The sequence below is a fragment of the Chelonoidis abingdonii genome, chromosome 1, assembly GCF_003597395.2.
Source record: "Chelonoidis abingdonii isolate Lonesome George chromosome 1, CheloAbing_2.0, whole genome shotgun sequence".
Classification (NCBI taxonomy): domain Eukaryota; kingdom Metazoa; phylum Chordata; order Testudines; family Testudinidae; genus Chelonoidis; species Chelonoidis abingdonii.
Genome location: NC_133769.1, coordinates 59,889,978 through 59,914,055, shown reverse-complemented (window position 1 = coordinate 59,914,055; position 24,078 = coordinate 59,889,978). Strand labels below are relative to the sequence as shown.

General features: G+C 40.7%; 1 protein-coding gene across 1 annotated transcript in view; it reads left to right on the top strand.

Annotated features, from left to right (window-relative positions):
• NELL2 (neural EGFL like 2) overlaps window positions 1-24,078 on the top strand; it is a 229,530-nt gene that overhangs the window by 23,788 nt on the left and 181,664 nt on the right. The window contains exons 4-5 of the mRNA XM_032775057.2: window positions 20,508-20,681; window positions 20,795-20,891. Of these exons, the coding sequence (XP_032630948.1) occupies window positions 20,508-20,681; window positions 20,795-20,891 (271 nt within the window). The remainder of the gene's footprint in view (window positions 1-20,507; window positions 20,682-20,794; window positions 20,892-24,078) is intronic.

The following is a 24,078-nucleotide window of genomic DNA, read 5'->3' as shown; positions in this document are numbered from 1 at the left end:
ATGCCTCCTGTTCTTTCTCCCAACTCTTCAATTTTATTACCTCCTCGTATATCATGTCGATCATTCGTTTGCAAAATTTCTCTGGATAGCAATCATGTCTTATGTTTGTTTCAGGAGGTACCTAGCACACATCTGGATAATTAAATAATAACTATAATGAAAAGGATGTGTTAATTCATCTAGGCCAATGAAGGATAATAACATTATAAATAACAGTCAGCATGGATTTGTCAAGAATAGATTGTGTCAAACAAACCAGAAAGCTTTCTTTGACAGGATCACAAGCCTTGTGGATAGGGGGAAGTGGTAGAAGTGGTATATCTTGATTTTAGTAAGGCTTTTGATACTGTCTCACTTGACCTTCTTATAAACAAACTAGGGAAATACAACCTAAATGGAGCTACTATAAGGTGGGTGCATAACTGGTTGGAAAATGGTTCCCAGAGAGTAATTATCAGTGGTTCACAGTCAAGCTGGAAGGGCATATCAAGTGGAAACCCAAAGGGATCAATTCTTGTCCAGTTCTGTTCAATATCTTCATCAGTGATTTAGATAATGGCATAGAGAGTAGACGTACAAAGTTTGTGGATGATACCAAGCTGGGAGAGGCTGCAAGTGCTTTGGAGGATAGGATTAAAATTCAGAATGAGCTGGACAAACTGGAGAAATGGTCGTAAATAAGTAGTATGAAATTCAATAAGGATAAATGCATATTACACCACTTAGGAGGAACAGTCAGTTGCACACATACAAAATGGGAAATGACTCCCCAGGAAGGAATACTGCAGAAAGGGATCTGGGGGTCATAGTGGATCACAAGCTAAATATGAGTCAACAGTGTAACATTTGCAAAAGTTGGACTTTAGAAAAAACTTCTAACTGTCAGGGTGATTAAGCACTGGAATAAATTGCCTAAGGAGGTTGTGAAATTTCCGACATTGGATATTTTTAAGAGCTGGTTAGACAAACACCAGTCAAGGATAGTCTAGATAATACTTAGTCCTGCCAGGAGTGCAGGGGACTGGACTAGATGACCTCTCGAGGTCCCTTCCAGTCCCATGATTCTACGATTGTTCCATACATTATATCTTCATTTGCTTTGTCCAGTCTAGTTTTAAATATTTCACCACTTCCCTTGGGAGAATATTCTACAGCCTAATAGATCTTGCTGTTGGGAAGCTATAACGATGTATTCTTAAATGATAGGACCTAATTCAATGGCCACTAAAGTCAATGAGAGTCTTTCCTTTGACTGCAATGAGCATAGGATTGGGCTCAGCAAAAATATAAACAAGTAGGATTTGTGAACATAAAATTGGATGTTTGCTAAAGCTTATAATATGTATTTTCTTGTTCACAATATTAGGAAGTAAAAATATTGTCAATGCATCTTAATGATATTTGCCATGTTTAATTATGCTGAAGTGAAGAATGACTTATTTAGTGTTGATGAGATTGAGATTAAGGCTAGCACCTTTAAATCTCTTAAAGTATCTTTTATGGTTTTGATTTTTTTTATGGATGACAATAAAGATAATTGAATGTATGAGTTAAAAGGAAACATTTATTCTTGATAAATGTAGATTACTGCTTCTTCACTGTCAGATTTTAATTTCTCTTTGCAGCCCCCTCCTCCTTGTACAGAGACTTGTCTTTAACAGGCCATAAGTTCTTACACAACTTTTAGTGAACTCTCTCTGTCATAAAAACGTTCACAGTTGGAAGAAAAAGTAACCATGTAAAACGTGATTCTCCACTCCACTAGTTTTACATTGCAGATTATGATTACGATTATTAATTATTGGTTATATTATTGTATCACCTAGGAGTCCCAGTCATGGACCAGGACTTTATTGTGCTAGATGCTGTAAAAAGATGGTTATTGAAGTTAAAAGAATTAAACTGGCATCAAACCAGGGCAAAGGAGAATCAATCCCAGATTGTCTTCATTTATTTACAAAAATCTGTACCATCGCTTACCTCTTTGCAGAGGTCAGAGTAGAGCACCTGCAGGCTGGCAAGGGAGAATGGAGTTGGAGATGGCCAAGGGAAATAATCAGTTAATCAACATAAATGGCTTTGTCCATTTTTTTAAATTTATACAACAGTTCCATTTTTTAACAAACTTTTGCCTTTCATTGAGATGGCAAATGAAAAGAGAATGTGAAGAAATAGAGAAAGGCATGTTTTCTGTATTAATAATTTAGGAAAGATGTTTAGATATCTTTTCTAAACATAAACCGCACTAACTCATATAGGTCCAGATCCTCAGCTGAGGTAAATCAATGTAGCCACAGTGACATCACTAGAGATATGCTGATTTACACCAGCTATGGATTTGCCCCAATTGTTTATTACCATTTGATTTTATTATTTATTTTTTCTCTAGCTATTTTAGATGGTTTCCTTGATTTATTCCATCATATCCAGACCAGCGTTGTTGTCAACTCTTTCTTTTCTCTTTTGCCGGTACTATTTTATAGGGCACCACTTCTTAGGACTTCTAGAGTGGGTCCAGTCCTGCAAGATTCTGCATACTTCCTGAGATGCTGACTGCCCTCATCTAGTATTGACCACTATGGAAACTAAGGGCACTCAGCACCGGACAGGATCATTCCAACTGTGACCGCACTTTTGGACCTCCAGCCTGCATTTGGATTCGTGTGGATGAATCCTTAAGCCTGTGCAATCCTATTGATATCAGGGGGGCTTCATACAGACACAAGCAGAGACCTGTGTGGATCTGAATGCAGGATCAGAGACACGGATACTTGATGTAGCTGTCCTTTGTGGCTGTCACCATGTAAGGTTCTAATCACAGCTTTCAGAGGGATGTATTAGTCATGTGGTCATCTTCTGTTGTTTTGTCAGCTAAAGGGAATGACGCACTTTCATTTTTCTTTTACCTGGCAATTGAAGTTCTCAGTGTTTAAATTTCTTCCTTCCTTCCCCTTCTATGGTGACTGTGTGTTGTCTGATATTTTCTACTTTCAAATTGGTTTAAGCTGATTTTAAAGTGGAACTATCTAAAAATATCTGTTAGCTGTTACTTTCTAATCTCCTTACTTGCACCCATGATTAGTCCTTTTTTTCCACTGACCTGAAATGACTGGAGAGTTAAGAAAATGGCAATCTTGGATGCAGTTCAGAGATGGTACTTTAGGAAAAAAGCTATTTTAGCGTCAGTAAATCAGAATTTCAGAACTATAATCATATAGCTGAGTTCCAGGCAGCTAAATACCTGTCTTTGTGAACATTCATGTAGTGTTATAAGTATCTGAGACATTTCAGTTACAAATGCTAACTTTAACTGAGGAAATAATCTGGACTGTACATGCACTGCTGAAAACTGATTTTATTTTATATTAAGACTAAATATTTTGAATGATATGACGAAAGTTGTTATCATCTTTGTTCACATAGCAGCTTGAAAAGCAACATTCAAGGTTGACGTCCAAGCTTGTAATTCACGCTATGGTTTATGGTGACATGAAATGAATCAAGGCTGTCCCTCCAGAGAAGGATCTTAGAGGGCCAGCAGTTCACATGATGTTCCGTGATTTGGATGTCTTCTCCACATTCACATATTGGCCTACTCTTCATTTTCCACTTGTGTAATAGGTAATGGCAACACCCATATTAGGTTCTGATGCCATTCACTGTGATCCAGATTTTAAGTGGCATGGTGAACCTGGATGGTTGGTCTGTGGGATCCGTAATCAGGTCTTGATTCTTGACCCTGTTGTTTCCCCACAGCCTCCACCACTTGTCTTTTAGTGATAGTCCAAAGGTGTTGAGAGCTTTGGTTAGTAACCAAAAGGAGTTCTCAATTAAAGTGGCATCTTGGGGAGTAGGGGGTTGGAGATTGTCATAGATGGGCAAGTCTGAGTTTATTATCGCGTGGTAGTATTCTTGTATTATTGCTGCTTCTCTTTGGAGGGGATGGAGAAAGTTCTGCCTGTGAGAGTTCTCATAGCAACATTCAGTTGCATATTAAGAAGTTTCATATGTACACTACCTACCCGTGTCAGTACACAGTATTAAACTGTTGAGAATATGAGTGCCGAAGTGGTTGCCAACAATGGGTGAGCAGCTGATCCTGACTAGTTTGTGGATTATTTTTTCCTAGCCTTTATTTTGGCAGCAGTCTTTGTCAGATATTGGTGGTATATGAGGCTGTGAGCCAGAACCACCCAAAAATCTTTCAGGAAATCCTCATGCTTGAGTTTGATGTCACAGTAAGTGAGATTGAGGTATTTCTTTGCATGGTGGTTGCTCAGGTGGAATGTGAAGACAACTATTTTTTGAGGTTTTAGTCAGTTTCCATAACCAGTAGTACTCCAGTTTTGTCAGATCTGTGAGCATGCATTCCACTTGGATGAAAGTGTTTGCTTGGATGGTGAGCACAAGATCATCTGCATATCCAAATTTCCATGACTAGGCCAATGGCATGTCATTGATATAATTATTAAAGAGTGCCAAGATAGATCCCTGTGAGAGCCAGTTGTTATGTAAACGAGGTCTGCTGGCTTGTACAGATCATGTGAAGGTTGCCCTCTTCCTCCCCTTAGCCTAGAGAATACAGGCACTGTTAAATGTTGATTGCTGAACTCTTGCTGTCTGCCTCTTCACCTGACTTTTGAATTCATCTTTCAGCTTCTTCTTGATGAATGAATCAGCAATTTGATAATTTTAGTCAGTGGCAGGATTCTATTATAGGTTAGGTCCCAATGCTCCATCATAGATTTTCATTTAATTGGCCACAAAGAGAAGATGTAATAAGTTTTTCCTCACTTTATGGTTATATGGACAAATGCTACAATGTATTCATTTATCTCATTTCTGCATGTTGAAGGCTTTAACATATAGAATCATTTGATTTTAGTTTAATCATTCTTTTCTTCATTTAATGCTTTTAATACCACAAGATGAAGCACTGAAATCGATGGAATAGCAAAGCCAGGCATTCCCCAAGCTTCAGTGTATATCTCTGCCGATGTATTTTGTTCCTACCTTAAACAACTTCTGTTTTCACAGTCATTGGCCTCTCCGGACCTTATACTGCCACATGTACTGAATTGTGCCATTTTATGTAGTGTTTTTAGACCTATTACAGTGTCCACCAGGGAATTGTCTGAGACCATGAAAGTGATTTCACCTGTAGATTAATCCATATTTGGACACAGATTGCCAGAGGTGAACCCAGAGCATTAAGCTAGAGACTCCAGCCAGTAGGGGCAGAAGCAGCCAAAAAAGAGGCTGCTGCAGTTTTGACTGGACTTTCTCTGTCCTGCGCTGTGATTGGCTGTTTGCTCCAACCGTCTCTCTCTTCCTCTTCCTCACACTTTCTTCACCTCAGCTCCATTCCACACCTGCCCCTCTGATCCTCCCCTGCCTTGTGCTGCTCTTCCCATTCTCTACATTTTTCTTTCTGTTTAACTTATCCTGTCCGAAGTAAACCTACTCCCCCAAACCATGGAACTCACATAACATTTGCCACTATTGTGTTGTTCGTGCTGCTTGTGTGTTATATCTCTTCCCCGACCCTGTGTCTGTCTTGTTTAATTAAACTGCAAGTTCTTCGCGGCAGGGCCTGTCTGTGATGCAGTGTTTTGTATGGTGTGTAGTACAATAGGGTTGGTCTTTAGACACTACCATAATAAACATTATTAATAGTAAAATAATTAAGTCACTGTATCATTTAGCCCTCTGTTACATGGTTCAAGAACTAAAGGTTCCTTGTTTTTCCAATGTGATACTGCCTATATTTTTAAATCACAGTGTGTAGTGTCTTTTCTTCTGCCATCACAGAGACATTGGCTTCCATTGAAAGAGAAGAGCTCTCAGGATTCAACATTCACATCATCTTTGGGTGCTGTGTTTTTCTTTGTTTTTATTCAGTACTCTAATAGGTTCCAGAGTAGGCGCTGAATAAGCAATAACTTAGGCTCATTATTAGAATATTAAAGCCGTTTTAATTACCCCATGCCAAAAAGGACCAGTCCATTTCTGTTCTCCAAAACAATGTATGTTGCTAGCCTTTGGGATATTGGTATTCTTTGCTAAAATACAGGAATGTTGTATTGTACCATAATTATTTTGTCAGTAGATCTCAATTGCTGTCTATGTGCTGTAAGTGTGAAGCCCTCAAACTGTTGTTCAAAAGCTATCTGTTGCTTTTTCAGTGGTTTCACCTAGAAATTTAGAATCTGACTGGGGCCAACCTAGTTTTCTTTTTGATTGGGTTTGTATATATCTTTAAAAGGTGTCTTAAAAGGATAATTTCTTTGCTTTTTTCATTCACACTGATTCTTATTTTTGTAGTGCTGAAGAAGATCCTGTGAGCAAAAAAAATTCTACTATGGGCACTGTCAGTTTGGATGAGTTCCTTCTTCTACCCATGAATGAATGAGCCCCTTGTTTTTCTTGGTTTCTGAGATTATTGTCTATACTTAAATCTTTTAATTATGTTTGCATCCATGGTTGGGTAGAAATGTTTTTAAGTCAGTTGAAAGATTCTTGGTTTATATTTTGTTTATCAAGTTAGAAGTGACCTTATCCTTTAACCACTGGTTGTAAAGGATGTTATTAAATTGACTGATGACCTGTCACTATTGCCTATTTTCCTTTGCAGTCTAACCTTCAGTTAGTTTACACTTCTTGACAATGGAAAAAACAAATTTTGACAACAGGATGTAAATTATTCTAAGTGGTGAATGCAACCACATTATAAACGCCTTCCTAGCAACTTCAGTTTAATTGACTGGGACAGACCCTCTGTTTATGTAAATTGGGATAGTTCTATCCAAGCCAATGGAGATATGTTGATTTATATCTGTCCTGCAGTGTTCATGTGAGGCCAGATCCTTTAGTCCTCATTCATTCCTTAAAATCAAGCAAAACTACCTTGACTTTAATGGGAAGGTTTGCCTGAATAAGACTTGAAAGATTTATCCCATGTTGTCTGGAACTCTTGAGAAATTTTACACATGATGTAGGATGGTTGAAGTGAGTGTTTTGGTAGCTTTCACTATTCCTTTACTGTCAGTTAGAAAATACTGCTGTAAACATACAAAATTTGTGTGTCACAGGGCAAGGGGAAGGAGAATATCAGAGGACGATTTGTATGAAGTGTTGTTGTAACCATGTTGGTTCAAGGATATTAGAGAGACAAGGTGGGTGAGGTAATGTCTTTTATTGGATCAACTTCTGTTGGTGAGCCAGACAAGCTTTCGAGCTACACAGAGCTCTTCTACAGGATTGGGCAAGGTACTCAGAGTGTCAGAGCTAAATACAAGATTGAACAGATAGTTTAGCATAAGTAGTCAGCACATATTTTAAAGGACCATTCAAAGTATAGGGGCCCATCAGCACCCCTATAGTCATAGGAAAAGAAGGGGAGTTAGTGATTTACATGTGTTATAATAAACCATAAATCCAGTGTCTTTATTAAGACCATGATTTTTAGTGTCTAGCAAAGTTAGGAATTTAAGCTCCTAGGCTCATTTTTTTGAAAGTGTTGTGCAGATTTCCTTTGAGAATGAGAATTAATAGGACAGATATAGAGTGATCACTTTGTGAAAAGTTTTCACTCACTGGTGAGATGTGATTTTATCTTTTATTATTTTCCTGTGTGAGTTCATGGGAGAATGTAGTGATTGGTCTCACCCACATAGTTGTTGTTGGGGCATTTAGTGCAGTGGATGAGGTCATGTGGAGTCATGTGTAGGACCCATGTATCTTGAAAGGTGTGTTGTGGGGGGTGTTGATAGTTGAGATATGTCTGCAGGGTTTGCATCTGTTCTGGCTGGGTCTGGTGCTGCTTTGAGTTGGTGTGTGGAGAGCTTGCTTCTGTTGATGTGCTTGGAGAGGTTGGGGGATTGTTTGAAGGCCAGAAGAGGGGATTTGGGAAAGATTTCTTTCAGAATGGGGTCTCCATCAAATATGGGTTGTAATCGTTTGATGGTATCCCATATGGGTTCCAATGTGGGATGGTAGATGACAACTAGGGGTGTGCAGCTGGAAAAGGTTTTATTTCTGTATTGAAGCAGCTTCTCACTGGTGGTCCATACTGTGATGCAATCAACTTCTCTGTTGGAGTGTCCTTGTTTGGCAAGGCAGTTTTGTGTGTGGTAAGGTATATATTCCAAATTTTTTCTTTGGAGCATATTCTGTGGTATCTGATTGCCTGGCTGTAGATACAGATTTCTCGATGTGTTTTGGGGTGGTTACTGGTTCTGTGAAGGTAGGTGTGGTGATCCGTGGGTTTCTTGTGAACATAGTTGTCTGTAGGGTTCAATTGCTGACGCTGATCATAGTATGCAGGATGTTGATGCTAGTGTGGGAGTGTTTCAGAGAGATTTTAATGGTGGTGATGGTGGAGGTTGAATTTGTGGTGGAAATCTATTATGTTTAAGTTGTCTGTCCAGAAGATGAAAATATCATCAATGTATCTCAGGTATATCATTGGTTCTGTGGTGCATTTGTCCAAAAATCCTTCTTTAAGGTGGCCCGTGAAGGCGTTGGTATATTGGGGAACCATCCTAGTACCCATGGCTGTTCCCATGGTTTGCACAAAATGTTTGTTGTTGAATGTAAAATTTGTTATGGGTGAGGATGAAATGGATGAGTTTGGCGCTGTGTTTGGGATGGATATCTGAGGGCTGTCCAGTGTCTTATAACTCTTTGAGGCAGGCAGTTATGCTGTCATTGTGAGGGATGTTAGTGTATAGGGAGGTGACATCCCTGGTAGCAAGGGTGGTGTTCTGTACAACAAATGTTGTTAATGTTCAAGTTTCTGGAGGAAATCTGTTGTATCCTGGAGGAAACTGGCCCTTTGTGTGGTGAGTGATTTGAGGATCATTTCTATGAGTCTCGATATTCCTTCAGCAAGAGTGCCGTGGTCAGATAAGATGGGCCTGCCTGGGTTCCCTTGTTTGTGTGTCTTGGGAAGTATGTAGAAGATCCCTGGAGTGAGTTCATGGAGGATGAGTTTGTAGAGTTTCTCTTGGAATTGTTTGTGGAAGGATTTCATGATATCCTTACATTCCTGGGTAAATTGTGGTGTTGAGTCTTCTTTGCGTTCTTTATAGTAGATGATGTTGGAGTGTTGTTGGTTGGCCTCATTTAAGTAGTCACCACAGTTGAAAACTACAATAGTGCCCCCTTTGTCTGCTGATTTGATCACTGTCTGCTCATTAGATTTCAGGGACTGTGTAGCTGTCCTCTCGGTGATGGAGAGATTGTGGTGGATATGATGTTCTTTAAGGATTTTACGGTCCATCAGTGTAATGATCCAGAATGTGGTTTCATCTGCTATGTGGTGTCCAATCTGATTATTCTTTTTTCTTATGACTGTTGGTGTGGTAATTTAGCTTTTTGCTTACCCTAATTTCTGTCTCACAATGGGGAAATTTTGGCATAGGAAGGCCGTCGCAGAGAGTAGAAGAGTTTATATTTGTTGTACATTTTTTTCTACTTTAAAAAAACCCCTAATATGATAAATGTAATCATTCTCTTCCCTTCACCCTATAATTTTGGAAGGCAAGACAGGGTAGATGTCTTTAGGAAGGAAACATTTGAGCCAGTGGGACTGCAACAGTAAAAATACACAGAGAGGAAACACATCTTGGTAAATGGGCTGGGTGGGGAGGAATGAGAAGAAAAGAAATGAAACACTCAAAGGTCCCTCAGTTTTTAAGGTCCCTGGATAGAAATGCTATAACCAAGGGATAGGTGCAGAAAATGAATTGGTCGTCATTCCTCCCATTGCACTTGCAGTAGGTGCTATGAAATTATCCATTAAAACTAAGGCCATTATTATATTTTTCTCTGTCTTGCTAAACTGTCAGTCATTTCTTCACTGTAAGTATTTTCTTCCCTGGATAGTGCTCTAGGCAGGACAAGGAAAAGGGCAAAGCCATTGAATTGAAGTGACGGTGTAGTGAGAGATGAGTACAAGGACTTTAATGAGATATTACTTATATACTTGGCATTTAGAATTTAGACTATGAGGATGTTTTGATTGTATGCATTATCTGTTTTAGGGGAGGGGGCAGGTGAGAGAAGCCCATATTTAATCCTTCATAACACTTAAAGTGCCAGCTACTGATTGGAAAATAGGGTTTTGTCATCCTGAATGCCTCATTATCATGCCACATGTATCATCATGGAATACAATGAACTGATGTACTTAGCCAACTGTGCAGTGCTGAATGTGGTGGTGTGGATTCCTTCTAGAACCTCACAAGCAACCTATGCCTGGAAGAATAAGATTTGCTTACTCTTATCATTACCTTAGTTTTCATAATAACAGATCTCAATAGTCACAATCCCACCCATTTCAAAATCTAGCTGGAATATTTCAATAATCTGAGGGTTAGCCATGTTAGTCTGGATCTGTAAAAAGTAACAAAGAGTCCTGTGGCACCTTATAGACTAACAGATGTATTGGCACATAAGCTTTCATGGGTGAATACCCACTTTGTCAGATGTATTTCAGTTTATTTATTCTATACTTACTGCCTTTCATTTCATTGAGTATTCTCCTTTTCTTCATATTACAGGAGAGGGTCAAAAGGGTAAACTGATTGATTTTAACTATATATTATGAATGTATATGAATAACTTAGGGAAATCCCTGGTATGAATCTATGCATGATAGACTTAATTATTTTCAATGGAGCTAGAACTCAGGAATTTTAGGCTTTCAAATATTTGTCTAAAGTGTTTTGAGCTAAAGTAGAATTTTTATTAACTGTCTATAATCATAGTATAGCTATTATCCTCTGTGGGTCAGTTGCTACAGGCTGCCAGAGTCTCCCCACCTCTGATGCACTCATATCCCACTTCTATTGATGTAAATGGCAAAATTTCTATTGACTTTTATAGGGGAGCAGGACTCGTCTTAGTCAGGAGATAACATGCTCCTAAAAACTTTAAAAAACCCTCATCCCCAGCATTTTCCCTTTTCCAGACTATCTAATCCTAGTTTTAAAATATCTTTAAGTCTCACCATAACTCTAACCATCTCCATTTCCCTTCTCTGAATCTTTTCATTCTCCTTTATAATATCATAAGATAAGGCCACCTCCCGTGGACACAGTTAGCCAGAGTAGAGAGACCTAGTGTAAGACTGAGTATTATTATAATATTTCCCCCATTTAAAATCTCCCATTTTAAAATGCATCCAAGCCTGCTGTTGGCTTTTATAACTTCCACCATACACTCAGCTTCCAGTGGTGTTAAGTCTTCCCAGAGGAAGACTTGCCACTGAAAGCTTCCTGCTAGGGCCTGCTACCACCTAATGAGTTTTCCCCTAAAAGTCACAATCCCACAATTGAGACAGAAGATTGTGCGTTTTAATAAACGATTGTGGTTTAGAGGGAAAGTGAAGGCAGCTGTAAATGTATACACAACAAATGGAAGAAAGGGGACGTTGATAGTAATGAATATAATCAGAAGTTAGTAATTGTAGAATTGTAGAAAATTGATAAGGGAAGCAAAGAGATAAAATGGAAATCTACAGCCAGCAGAATTAAGAACAATAAGGGGGAATTTAAAAAAAAACATATTAGTAACAAAAAGAATCCTAACAATGGTATTGGTCCATTACTAGATGGAAATGGTAGAATTATCAATAATAATGCAGAAAAGACAGAAATGTTCAATAAATATTTCTGTTCCATATTATGGAGGAAAACAGATTATATAGTCTCATCATATGGTGACAATAAACCTCTTTTCATTCTCTGGAGGACATTAAACAGAAGCTACTAAATTAAGACATTTTAAAATAAGCAGGTCCAGATAACTTCCATCCAAGCAGTTTAAAAGAGCTGGCTGAGGAACTTTCTAGACCGTTAATATTAATTTTTCAATACATCTTGGAGCACTGTGGAAGTTCCAGAAGACTGGAAGTAAGCTAATGTTGTTGTGCCAATTTTTAAAATGGGTAAATGGGATGACGTGGGCAATTATAGGCCTGTCAATCTGACAATGATCTCAGGCAAGATAATGCAGCAGATAATATCGGCCTTGGTTAATAAAGAATTAAAGAAGAGTAATCTAATTAATGGAAATAATTACAGGTTTATGCAAAATAGATCCAGTCAAATTAATTTGATATCTTTCTTGATGAGGTTACAAGTCTGGTTGATAAAGGTAATAGTGTTGATGTAATATACTTAGACTTCTGTAAGGTAATTGACTTGGTACTACACAACATTTTGATAAAAAAAACTAGAACATATAAAATTAACATGGCACACACTAAAAACTGGGTAACTTATAGGTCTCAAAATGAGGAATTATCATCAATCGGTGTTTCTAGTGGGGTCCTGCATGGATCAGCTCTTGGTTCTATGCTGTTGGAAGCAGCGCGGGCCGAGGGGCTTACTGGCTGATGCTTCCAGCAGCTCCCATTGGCCTGCAGCGGCGAACCACGGCCAGTGGGAGCTTCGATCGGCCGGACCTGCGGACGGGGCAGGTAAACAAACTGGCCCAGCCCACCAGGGGCTTTCCCTACATAAGTGGCGACTCCAGTTTGAGAAACACTGTTTTAGACAAAGGAAATGCAGTGGATCTAATTTACTTTGATTTCAGTAAGGCATTTGATACAATTCCACATGGGGAATTATTAGCTAAATTGGAAAAGATGGGGATCAATATGAAAATTTAAAGGTGGATAAAGAACTGGTTAAAGGGGAGACTACACTGGTTCATACTGAAAGGTGAACTGTCAGGCTGGAAGCAGGTTACTAGTGGAGTTCCTCAGGGATCGGTTTTGGGACCAATCTTATTTAATCTTTTTATTACTGAGCTTGGCACAAAAAGTGGGAATGTGCTAATAAAGATTGCGGATGACATGATGTTGGGATGTATCGCCAACACAGAGAGGGACAGGGATATCCTACAGGAAGATCTGGATGACCTTGTAAACTGGAGTAATAGAAATAGGATGAAATTTAATAGTGAAAAGTGCAAAGTCATGCATTTAGGGATTAATAACAAGAATTTTTGTTATAAACTGGGACACATTAGTTGGAAGTAACAGAGGAGGAGAAGGACCTTGGAGTATTGGATGATCACAGGATGATTATGAGCCACCAATCTAATATGGCTGTGAAAAAAGCTAATGCGGGCTTGGGATGCATCAGCAAGGTATTTCCAGTAGAGATAAGGAAGTGTTAGTACCGTTATACAAGGCATTGGTGAGACCTCATCTGGAATATTGTGTGCAGTTCTGGTCTCCCATGTTTAAGAAGAATGAATTCAAACTCGAACAGGTACAGAGAAAGGAAACTAGGATGAGCTGAGGAGTGGAAAACTTGTCTTATGAAAGGAGACTCAAAGAGCTTGGCTTGTTTAGCCTAACCAAAAGAAGGCTGAGTGGAGATATGATTGCTCTATATAAATATATCAGGGATAAATACCAGGGAGGGGGAGGAATTATTTAAGCTCTGTACCAATGTGGACACAAGAGCAGAGGGATATAAACTGGCCATCAGGAAGTTTAGATTTGAAATTAGACAAAGGTTTTTAACCATCAGAGGAGTGAAGTTCTGGAATAGCCTTCCAAGGGGAGCAGTGGAGGCAAAAGACATATCTGGCTTTAAGACTAAGATTGATAAATTTATGGCAGGGATGGTGTAATGGGATAGCCTAATTCTGGCAATTAATTGATCTTTGACTATTAGCAATAAATATGCCCAATGGCCTGTGATGGGACACTAGACAGGGTAGGATCTGAGTTACTACAGAGAATTCTTTCCTGGGTGTCTGACTGGTGAGTCTTGCCCACATGCTCAGGGTTTAGCTGATCACCATATTTGGGATTGGGAAGGAATTTTCCTCCAGGGCAGATTGGTAGAGGCCCTGGGAGTTTTTTGCCTTCCTCTGCAGCGTAGGGTGCAGGTCACTTGCTGGAGTATTCTCTGCACCTTGAAGTCTTTAAACCACAAGTTGAGGACTATCAGTAGCTCAGACGTAGGTCAGGGGTTTGTTACAGGAGTGGATGTGTGAGATTCTGTGGCCTGCGCTGTGCAGGAGGTCAGACTAGACGATCATAATCTTCCCTTCTGACCTTAAAGGCTATGAGTCTATGAGACTGGGGTTTGACATTTTGTTCAGAAATGTGCTGGTGGTGCGACAGTAATTCCATTGATAATGTCATTTGTTGTGAATGGTGTTCCAGCCTGTCCATGAATGTAGACTCCTGATTGGTGGAAAACCCCGACATCAAGAACCTTTTCAGTGCAACCCACACGGAAATTCATAAATTGCTGTCTGTGGTCCATGAGGGCCTGCATGACAGTGGAGTTGTGCCCTTTGTGGTTTGTGTGCTCCCTGAGGAGGACAGACGAGTCCCATCAGTGTCCCCAGCACAGTTTGGAAACCCCGTTCTCTCAAAGCCAGCAATTATTTCAGCAATATCTTTTATGCTTATCACTTTGGGGTAAACCACATGCCTGATTGTCTCAGAAACCTCTGCAACCACTTTAACCATAGTCGACTTTCCAGCACCAAACTGGTTTACAATGGATCTGTAGCAGTCTGGGGTAGCCAGCTTCCACATGGCTACGACAACATGCTTCTAGACTGCTGGAGTGGCCTCGTATGTGTGACTTTATGTTGGAAGTTTGGGTCAAGCTGCTCACAAAGCTCCAGAAATGTGGTTTTCTTCATTTGAAAGTTCTGGACTCACTGCTGGCATCCCAGGTCTGCATGACTATGTGATCCCACCACTCTGTACTTGTGGACCTGCCCCAGAAGTTTGAGTCTGCCTTGCCTGGGTACTCCTCCTGCTCCATCATAAGCTGTGTCAGGTGCCTTTGATGGGCCAGAAAACACTGCCGAAATGTCCACCAGCACCTTGCGAAAGTTCTGCTCATTTCCTGACACAGAAGTTAAAGTGCAAGAAGAGAAATGCCTTCTCCATGTTGCTGACTGTGATAGCTGGGAGTGCACTGACCAAAATGACTGCTTGGCAGGATGTGTTGGCTTCCTGTTCAGACATCCTGTAATGTGCAGGATGGACAGTCAAGTTTTCCCACAGTGCACCACAGTCGGAGAGCTAGATGGGCCACATTTCAGGTGGGCACTACAGAGTCTGGGACTTCATGCTGCAGGGTGGACATCTGAGCCCCAGGTTCGAGCCTGGGATAGGAAATTCTTAACCTAAGGTAAACAATCAGTGTAGATACTCAAGCTCTGGGTTCGCTAACCCAGGGTCAGCTGACTCAAGTCTCACTAACCCTGGGCTTACATTGCAGTGTAGACATAACCTAAGTACCTACACGAGGAACAAATATTTAGTAATGGACTCCTCAGTGTAGCAGAGAAAGGTATAACAAGATCTAATGGCAGCAAGTTGAAGCTAGACAAAGTCAGATTGGAAATAAGGTGTAAATTGTTAATGGTGAGGGTACTTAACCACTGGAACAATGGGTTGTGGTGGATTCTCCATCACTGACAATTTTTAAACCAAGATTGAATGTTTTTCTAAAAGTTCTACTCTAGGAATTATTTAGGGCAGTTCTATGCCCTGTGCTATATAAGAGGTCAAGAGTTCTCAAACTGGGGGTTGTGACCCCTCAGGGGGTCACACGGTTATTACATGGGGGGGGGTCACAAGCTGTCAGACTACACCCCCAAAACCTGCTTTGACTCCAGCATTTATAATAGTGGTAAATATATAAAAAAAGTGTTTTTAATTTATAAGGGAGGTTGCACTCAGAGTCTTGTTGTGTGAAAGGAGTCACCAATACAAAAGTTTAAGATCCACTGCTTTATGCCTTAGAATCTATGAATCTGGGCTATGGGTGCAGGAAAAGGGATGCACTAGTTCAGCTGATGAGGCTCCTATGGAGCCTTCCTTCAGCAGAATCCTTGGGAGAGGCCAGCAGTAAAAATCGCCTCCTGCTCTCCCTGGAAGTAAATCTGCCTTGGAGAACAGCTGGCACACAGAATGGAAATGTTTACCCCCTTACCTGCAGTCATTTTCCTCCCCTACACATTTAGAACTCCTTAGCACAGCAGAGACATTTAGAATATTTTTGTCACTGCGTTACCCGTTATCTAAGTTGATTTGTTGAGGTTTAGTTTACTTTTCTATAGGTGTGGAAGAGCATCTGTGAGAATCACAGCCAAATCTGCAATCAGTTATTCACGTGTGCTCTCTCTGAAGTTAACAGAAGTTACTGTGGTTTCTTTTTGTGCAAAATTTGGCCTTACATTTCCATCACTAATTATATCTGCCCATCTTGAGCAGGGCATCATTTTCTATGAGTTAAAGGGAGGGCAGTCCCCCCACCCCACACCTTGGTATGCCCTTGCCCCACTGACTTTTCATAGAGCTGTATGCTCCATTATGTCTTACACTCCCACTGCCCCAACTTTGCAGGATATAATATAATCATATATGGTGTTCTTTATGCTGACATATCTGACCCCCGCTCCCAGGCCCCCTGAATTTTTTCTGAAATGATGCCCCTGATTCTGACAACATTCTATCCCTTATATACTTTAGAGAACCTCAGCTGATGTAGATCAGCATAGGTCTATTGAATTCATTGGAGTTAAGTCATCTTAGACCAACTGAGGATCTGGCCCACTCTGTGGTGAATCTGATATGAGATAAAATGATGAATACCCCAATCCCTCCCCCGTGTCTCAGTTTCATAACAGTAGTTCATGCTTAAGGTGGTGATGTTTCAGCTGCTTCTGTCACTGTGTTTCCCTGATGCCTCTATACATTGTTTGTGAACAACAAACTATTATTCTCTCAATGGTGCTTTTTTTTTTAATTTTTGAACTTTTAAGATAAACTGTGTGATAATGATAAGATGGAGGACAGTGGCTCCCCGCCCTTATGTTGGGTGCCATGATTCACCCTCATAAATTAGTAATCGTTTGTATGGCTGGTTTTTACCCTTGCTGATAGCATGTTTATTTCCAGCTGGATTATAAACTGAGTTTTTAAAGTTACATTGTTGTTACTGGTCAGTGTTTACTCACTGGAAGACTTTGCTTGGGCCTTTATTATTTTTGTAGTCATGAAAAATAACAGCAAGATTGTGGAAACTGATAATCATCTACATTTAGATACAGCAGCATACTTTTTGTTTAACAATCACCAAGAGCTTTTAAAAACACTAATTAGGCCCTGCTGTGAGGAAGATAAATAGTGGTTTGCTCTTGTTATGGATTAGGAAACAGAGAGTTTACCTATAGTTCACAAAGTGAATCCGTGACAGAATTGGAAATAGAACCAGGAGTCCTGAACTGCAGTTCTTGTTTTATCCAGAAGGCCGCACGTCCAAATTCCAACCTCATGGTTTATCCCGTCAAAAATTCTTGCTTTAATGCTGTCGGCTGACCCCATGTTTCCTTCTTTTCTCTGCCAGACTCCATCACTTGCCAAAAATTTCACATAAGTTCCAAGAACCAAATAGTCCCCAACAAACCCTCTTCTAGCCTATCTGTGTAAGTGTTATGTTCACAGCATACACACGAAGAAGTTAGATCAAAAACCATAAATCCTGTTACTGGCAGTTGCAATATAAAGCTATTTTATTTCTTAGAATTCAGAATGATAACACACCAGAACCCAAAAATTGAGAAAGAGAAAACATGTTGCCTCCTAAGGCTCTATGGCACAACTCAGCCCACCTTGCTTTAAGCTGACCTTTTCCAGACTGATGCTAGGCCCAGATTGCATATTTCCTTACAAAGCCCCCTAGCCTGCAAGCAGGGCCAAGAAACTCTCTCACTCTTAAGGTACCTGTACACCTCACGCCGCTGGCAGCACCATGTAGGGTAAGTGGGTACATGCCACAGTGAAAAACAGGCTGCTGCCACCTTGCGGTATGTAGCATGTACATGGCAGTTTAAGTCTCTGGCAGCGGGGAAAGGCCCCAGCAGCAAGGAGGCAGCAATTTTAGCAGTGTAGACAGGGGAGGCACTGCTTGGGCATGTAGAGAGACGTGTAGGGTACATACCCTAAGGTTGTGGCATGTCTATTCTACTCGCCTAAGCAGTGCCTCACTGTCTACACTGCTATTTATACCCGTGCTTGGGTGGCATGCTGTGTATGTATTCTACTCACTGCCATAAGGAGGGTGCAGTATAGACATACCCTTAAAGCGATAGCTTGTAATTCCAAAGTAGTCCTCAATACACCAAACAGCAAAAAGGTTGTTTATTTTACAACTAATATACTTATTTTTTTCTTTTTTTTTTTAAAGTTTCTATGCATTTGGCCTGCTCCTCCTTCCATGGAAGGCAGTTTTCCCATCGACTTCCAAGGGAGCAGGATCAGACACTTATCTATTCTAAGAGATGATCTTTTAACATATTCCTATCTCTCTCGCTCAGGTTTAGAGCTATGATCAGTTGCTGAAAGAGCTGTACAATATGTTCAACCTCTTCGTTTGATCAGGAGTGACCTTATTTTTATCCTTTAAACATGAGTTATGAAGGAGGTTGTTAAGTTGACTGATGCCCTGTCACTATTGCCTGTTTTCTTTGCAGCTGAGCGTTCAGTTAGTTTACCTTTCTTGCCAATGCAAAAATGATTGTTGGGCCACAAGGAGGTAAATTATTGTAGATTGTAAATTTGATTGCTGATGTCAGTTAACTGCTTTGTTAATGCAGAGATTAGAACATGCTGAACTACTCTTTATGGGGAGGAAAGGGAACATGACTTTTGCCAGTTTTGCAAAAGGTAACTGTTTGGATGCTATTGCAGGGCACATTTAACGATAATAAAAGCTAAAAGAAAGGAACCATGTGATTTGAGCCCCTCCCTTGAAACAGGGGTCATAAAAGATTATTTTTACTCACTTATCTTGTCTCCTTTCACCCACCTTGCAAACTAAATTCCTTATCCTGCCTCTCCTTTAGAAAAACATTTGTCTTATTAGAACAAAACAAGCAAACAAACAGAACCACATACATGGTATCAAACCACAATCATTCCATCAATCTTTACAGAAAAAAAGGGAGATTGCCAGCTCTTGTCATCTTATTGCAATTCTCATGATATTTAGTGGTTTTTTCCCCTTAAAGCAACAGCTCCTGAATTTATGTGGTTATTGGAGAATCCCAGATTTTATTTACAAAAAATAAGTTTCTAGGTCTGTGGTTTCAGAGAAAACCTTGAAAATGTGAACAGTAAAGATTCAAAACCCAGAAAACAAATTAATTCAAAATTGTATTCTTTTAAAAAATCTCATGATATTTAGACCAATTTTTAAACCTGACTTGTGATTTTTGAATGCGTGGGGCAGGCAACACTGATTGATGAGTTTAGGAAGGTTTTTCTGGGCCTTCTCTTACTCCTGCTGCTAGTGGCGTGGTCTGTACCAGCCAGTAGCTGTGGATCTGCAGCAGGTATTAAACGAGTCATACATTTGCATAGGTTTGGTAATAGATATTTGTCTGGGTTTTGTAAGATCAGTTACTTCTGGCTTGGAAATGAAATATATACTTGACTCCCACACTGCTGCATAAAACACATGTGTTGGTGGTACAGCAGACACAGATACTTTTTTCAGGCTTTGATTGCCCCTTCCCACCGTTACCATCATTCCACCCTTAGCTCCCTTTTGCAGGGTGTAGCAATAAGGGGCTTCACAGGACCTGAGCAAGGAGTGAGCAAGCCCGGCCCTTCCCAGGATGATTTGTCAGGCAGTTGCTTGCATACTAGAAGAGGCCTACTTCTCAGAATAGGCAGGGAGTAACTCTGTCTATCCTGGTATGGGTTGGACCATGAGGAGCTTTTAAATCCACTTACAGCTGCATCTCCAGCTTGTCTGTGCTCAAATTCACCCAACTTTGGTATACATATAATGCTGTTTTGCATCAAGCGTACGTGAGTTCAGAAGGGCCTAGCATTTCTTCACCTCCAGTTCTGTGGCAAAAACTGTGATTATGAATAATGCAAAGAGATGTCACAGTATATCCTAAAGCAAGAGGGCAATATCCAGCCTCAGTTCTTGCTTGCTTTTTACTACCCTAGTAGTCCTGATGATGGGTAATAGTTCCACTCACAGCACTTGGTGTTGTCTTCATTGTATTTAGTTTTCTTGTATGTCTCCAGGATACTCTACCCACTATCTGAGGATAGTGTGTTGGATTTTGTGTGGTTCTGAATCAGATTATTTTAATAATAGAAAGATGGTACTATGTTAAGGAACATATTGGTGTTTAAAGAGCAACAGAAGAGATCTAATTTGATGATGTTAGTGGAATTCTTCTTATTAGCTTGAGATCTGACACACCTGCATGAAGGCTGGATCCTGCTCCTAAAAGAGTTATTTAAAAAGAAAATACAAGACCAACGTTGCAGAGTCTCTATTTTCACTCTGACTGAGGGCCTCCTTCTCTTGGTTTCTTCCTTTTGTTAATCATTCGTATATGATAATCAGCCTCCACATTATATGCAATGTTCTTTCTCCTGTCCTGAAATGAATGCTTAATGACTCAATGCTGTGTTTTTGGTGTAGGTACTTGGAACTAGAGAGCAGTGGACATCGAAATGAAATCAGGTTGCATTACCGTTCAGGCGGCCATCGCTCACACACAGAAGTGTTCCCATACATTTTGGCAGATGATAAGTGGCACAGGCTTTCCTTAGCAATCAGTGCCTCACACTTGATTTTACATGTGGACTGCAATAGGTAAGTGAAGAGTGATATTTCATATTAATAAGTAGTAGTCTGGAGCATTCCTACTCAGTAATAAATGAAATGATAACCATTTGAGGTTTATTTCTTCTATTGTTTCTTGACAGAATTTATGAAAGGGTTGTGGAAAAGCCTTACATGGATTTACCTTTGGGTACAGCATTTTGGTTGGGACAGAGGAATAACGCACATGGTTATTTTAAGGTAAGCTTTCCCTGAGAGGAAAAGACTGAACATAGGTAAAAATGGAAATAGTGTTCCCTCTATAGCTGAAGCAGCAGAAATATTTTAAATATTGTGGTACATAAAGGATTTATCATGTGAGGATGCTGTTGGTCCGGTTCCCTTAAGCAGAACATTCTCCTTGGCATAGGGGCAGACAAATTTCATCCTCCAGCACCAATGCGGGCCATTGTGCTCCAAAGAGATTCACCCTCATGGAAGGTAAGAGGATCCTCACTCCACCACCTTCCTCCCAGGGGTTTGCCTGAAACAAGTAAGGTTTATCTTGCTACGAGGAGTCTGTAAAAGGTTCCACAGAGGAGGATGCCCCCATGTGCTGAATCAGCTGGTCAGGTTACTCATCTGTAATGAAACTGCTGTGATCAGCAAGGAATTGTCATCAGCAGCCAATCTGTATTAGTTAGAGTTGAAAATAAGTTACCACAACCATCATGCATCCTGTCACACACTTCCTTACACGAAAGTGAGATCCACTGCATGTGTGTCAGGAGCCACAATCCCCATGAGAAAGAAACCTGCATTCAGTTGGGCTGCTGCCAAATTATGGTGTACTGTGAATAAGTAAGGCTAGAGAGCCAGTTAGCCATTTAAGAGGAGCATGATCGATGACCAAGGTGAAAGAGGCTCCTCGGAGATAACAGAATAGGGATTGTATTGCCTGTTGCACAGTTAGATGTATGTTTTTGTCACAGAATATTTTTCACCAGAGGAAAGAGCTATCTACTCCAATACAATACACGGTCCTCATTTCCATTATCCTTCTATTGTGTTTAGGTTCTTAAATTACACCCCTCACCCTGGTCTCTGAGCATCTTCCAGGGTTAGAAATTAACAAGGTGATTAACATCAGTAAAGAAAACAAAGTTTCCTCTCCTGGTAGAATAATTACAAGTGTTTTATTTTGCATTTTAACTTTACAATGACTATATTACTACATGTTGCTATATGGGAAAGCAAGGCTGAAGAAGTAAGTTTTTGCATTTGGACTAGAAAGTGTTAAGATTTATGGTCATGCTTAATTCATATTTGATGTCTCCTTGGCCACACTCCCTGTCCATGGTTTGACCTCACCCATTTTGTGGGTTGGCTGGGGGGGTCTCATGCAGAACAGAAGTTTCAGACAGCTGGCAGTACTGCAGCCCTGTCTCCACAAGAAGGTTCTGGTACTTGAAACCCTGAAGGTTAGGGTACTTTGGATCCTGGGCCCTGTGTCCTGGCCAAATCTGCCTCGCTAATTTTTAAATCTTGGATAAAACATTATGATTTTAATTTTCAATGCAAGTCCTGCCTTTGGTGCTGAAATCAGCATTAGATGTGTAAACGCACGTTTTCCATGCCTAAGTCTTGTACTTAAATCCCAAGTGGGTGTGAGATATGGAATGGATGTCACATCCGTTTTGAAAACTGAGCCCTGTATCTGTTTTTCAAATTCAGTATATTTTTTCTTCTCTATATTAAATGCCAATCTCCTTGTTAAATGGCTGAGAGGTGCCCAAGTCCACAGAGGGCAGAATCCACTGAAAAGTGGCATTCTTGACTTAAGTAAACAAAATCAATTAAAAATAATTAACGATTACTGTGATGGGACTTAATCCCCTGCAAGGCTAGTGAAGGCATCCAATTAGTCTTGCTTTGCACCTGGAGAGGTGAGTCGCTAACTGGCTCCCAGCCAGAGGGGGCAGAACTATGCTGTAATAGGTAGATGGAAGGAGCTCAATTTGGGGGAGAGACAACAGAGAAGACAGGTATCTCCGGCTGGGAGAAGCCCAAGGTTAAAGTACCCAGACAGAGAGAACGGGGACTGCACACTACAGGCACAGTGTAGGCTCCTTTAAGGAAAACCTTGAGATAAGATTTATAAATAGAGTAGAAAAGACTATAATAGCCCAAGATGGTAGGAGACCTACTCAGTTTCATTTGGATTTGTTTATGATACCCTGGCAGTGGTCTGAACTTAGGTGACCTGGCCAGAGGCTGAGCCACAGAAAACCTGGGGCTCAAGGCAGGTGGCCGACAGGAGGCGCTGGAGCCGAAGAGAGTGGCAACTCCCTGCACAGATTCAAGGGTGTGTGCTGAGGGTGAGTGAGCCCTGCCACATACTGGTACCAGACTTGGGGTTGTGGAGACATCCACCTTATGAGAAAGGAGGGAAATACCAATTACCTTAAAAGTGGGGAGCAGATGGACAGGTGAAGCCCTTTTTGCCCTCCATTGGGGAACATGGAGGAGCTTCTCCTCATGCTGGCAGTGCAACAGGAGCAGACACATGCTCTCTTGTTGTGTCTTTTATAAGGACAACAACAATGACAAGAAGCTCAATAGGCTCATAAAGAATGTTTCCGGCAGTGCCTAGAGAAGTGGATCCCAGGGCCCTGGGTAGTTTCAGGAGAAGAAAGTTCTGCCAGACCAGTTCCTGGCCTGGCAAAATTGGGCCCAGGTAACAACCCAGAGGCCTTCTTGAGCACCTTTGAGAGGGTAGCAACTGCAGCAGGGTGGGGCAGATCCTTTTGGCCAGCTTGATTGTCCCCATTCCTTTCAGGAGAAGCTCAAGCAAGCTATCGAGCTTTGTCTGACAAGTAGATCCAACAGAATTGTGAAAAAAGCCATTCTGGTTAGGCTGGGGCTGACCCCGGAAACATACCAACACTGTTTTAGGATGGAGCCTTTCCCCAGGGAATATGCCCTAGAGTGGCAGCACAGTGTTTACGGGGCCTGGCCACATGACAGTTACACCCTGACATGCTCTCTTTAGACAAGGTGGTGTAATATTAGAACAATTTCTAAGGATCTTGTCTGCCGGGTTGGGTCTGGAGATTTTGACTTCTACTTGTCAGGCCACTGAAAGAGCAGAGGCCTACATGGAAACAAGTGTCAGAGGGGTAGCCGTGTTAGTCTGGATCTGTAAAAGCAGCAGAGAATCCTGTGGCACCTTATAGACTAACAGACGTTTTGGAACATGAGCTTTAGACAAGGTGGTGTAATATTAGAACAATTTCTAAGGATCTTGTCTGCCGGGTTGGGTCTGGAGATTTTGACTTCTACTTGTCAGGCCACTGAAAGAGCAGAGGCCTACATGGAAACAAGTGTCAGAGGGGTAGCCGTGTTAGTCTGGATCTGTAAAAGCAGCAGAGAATCCTGTGGCACCTTA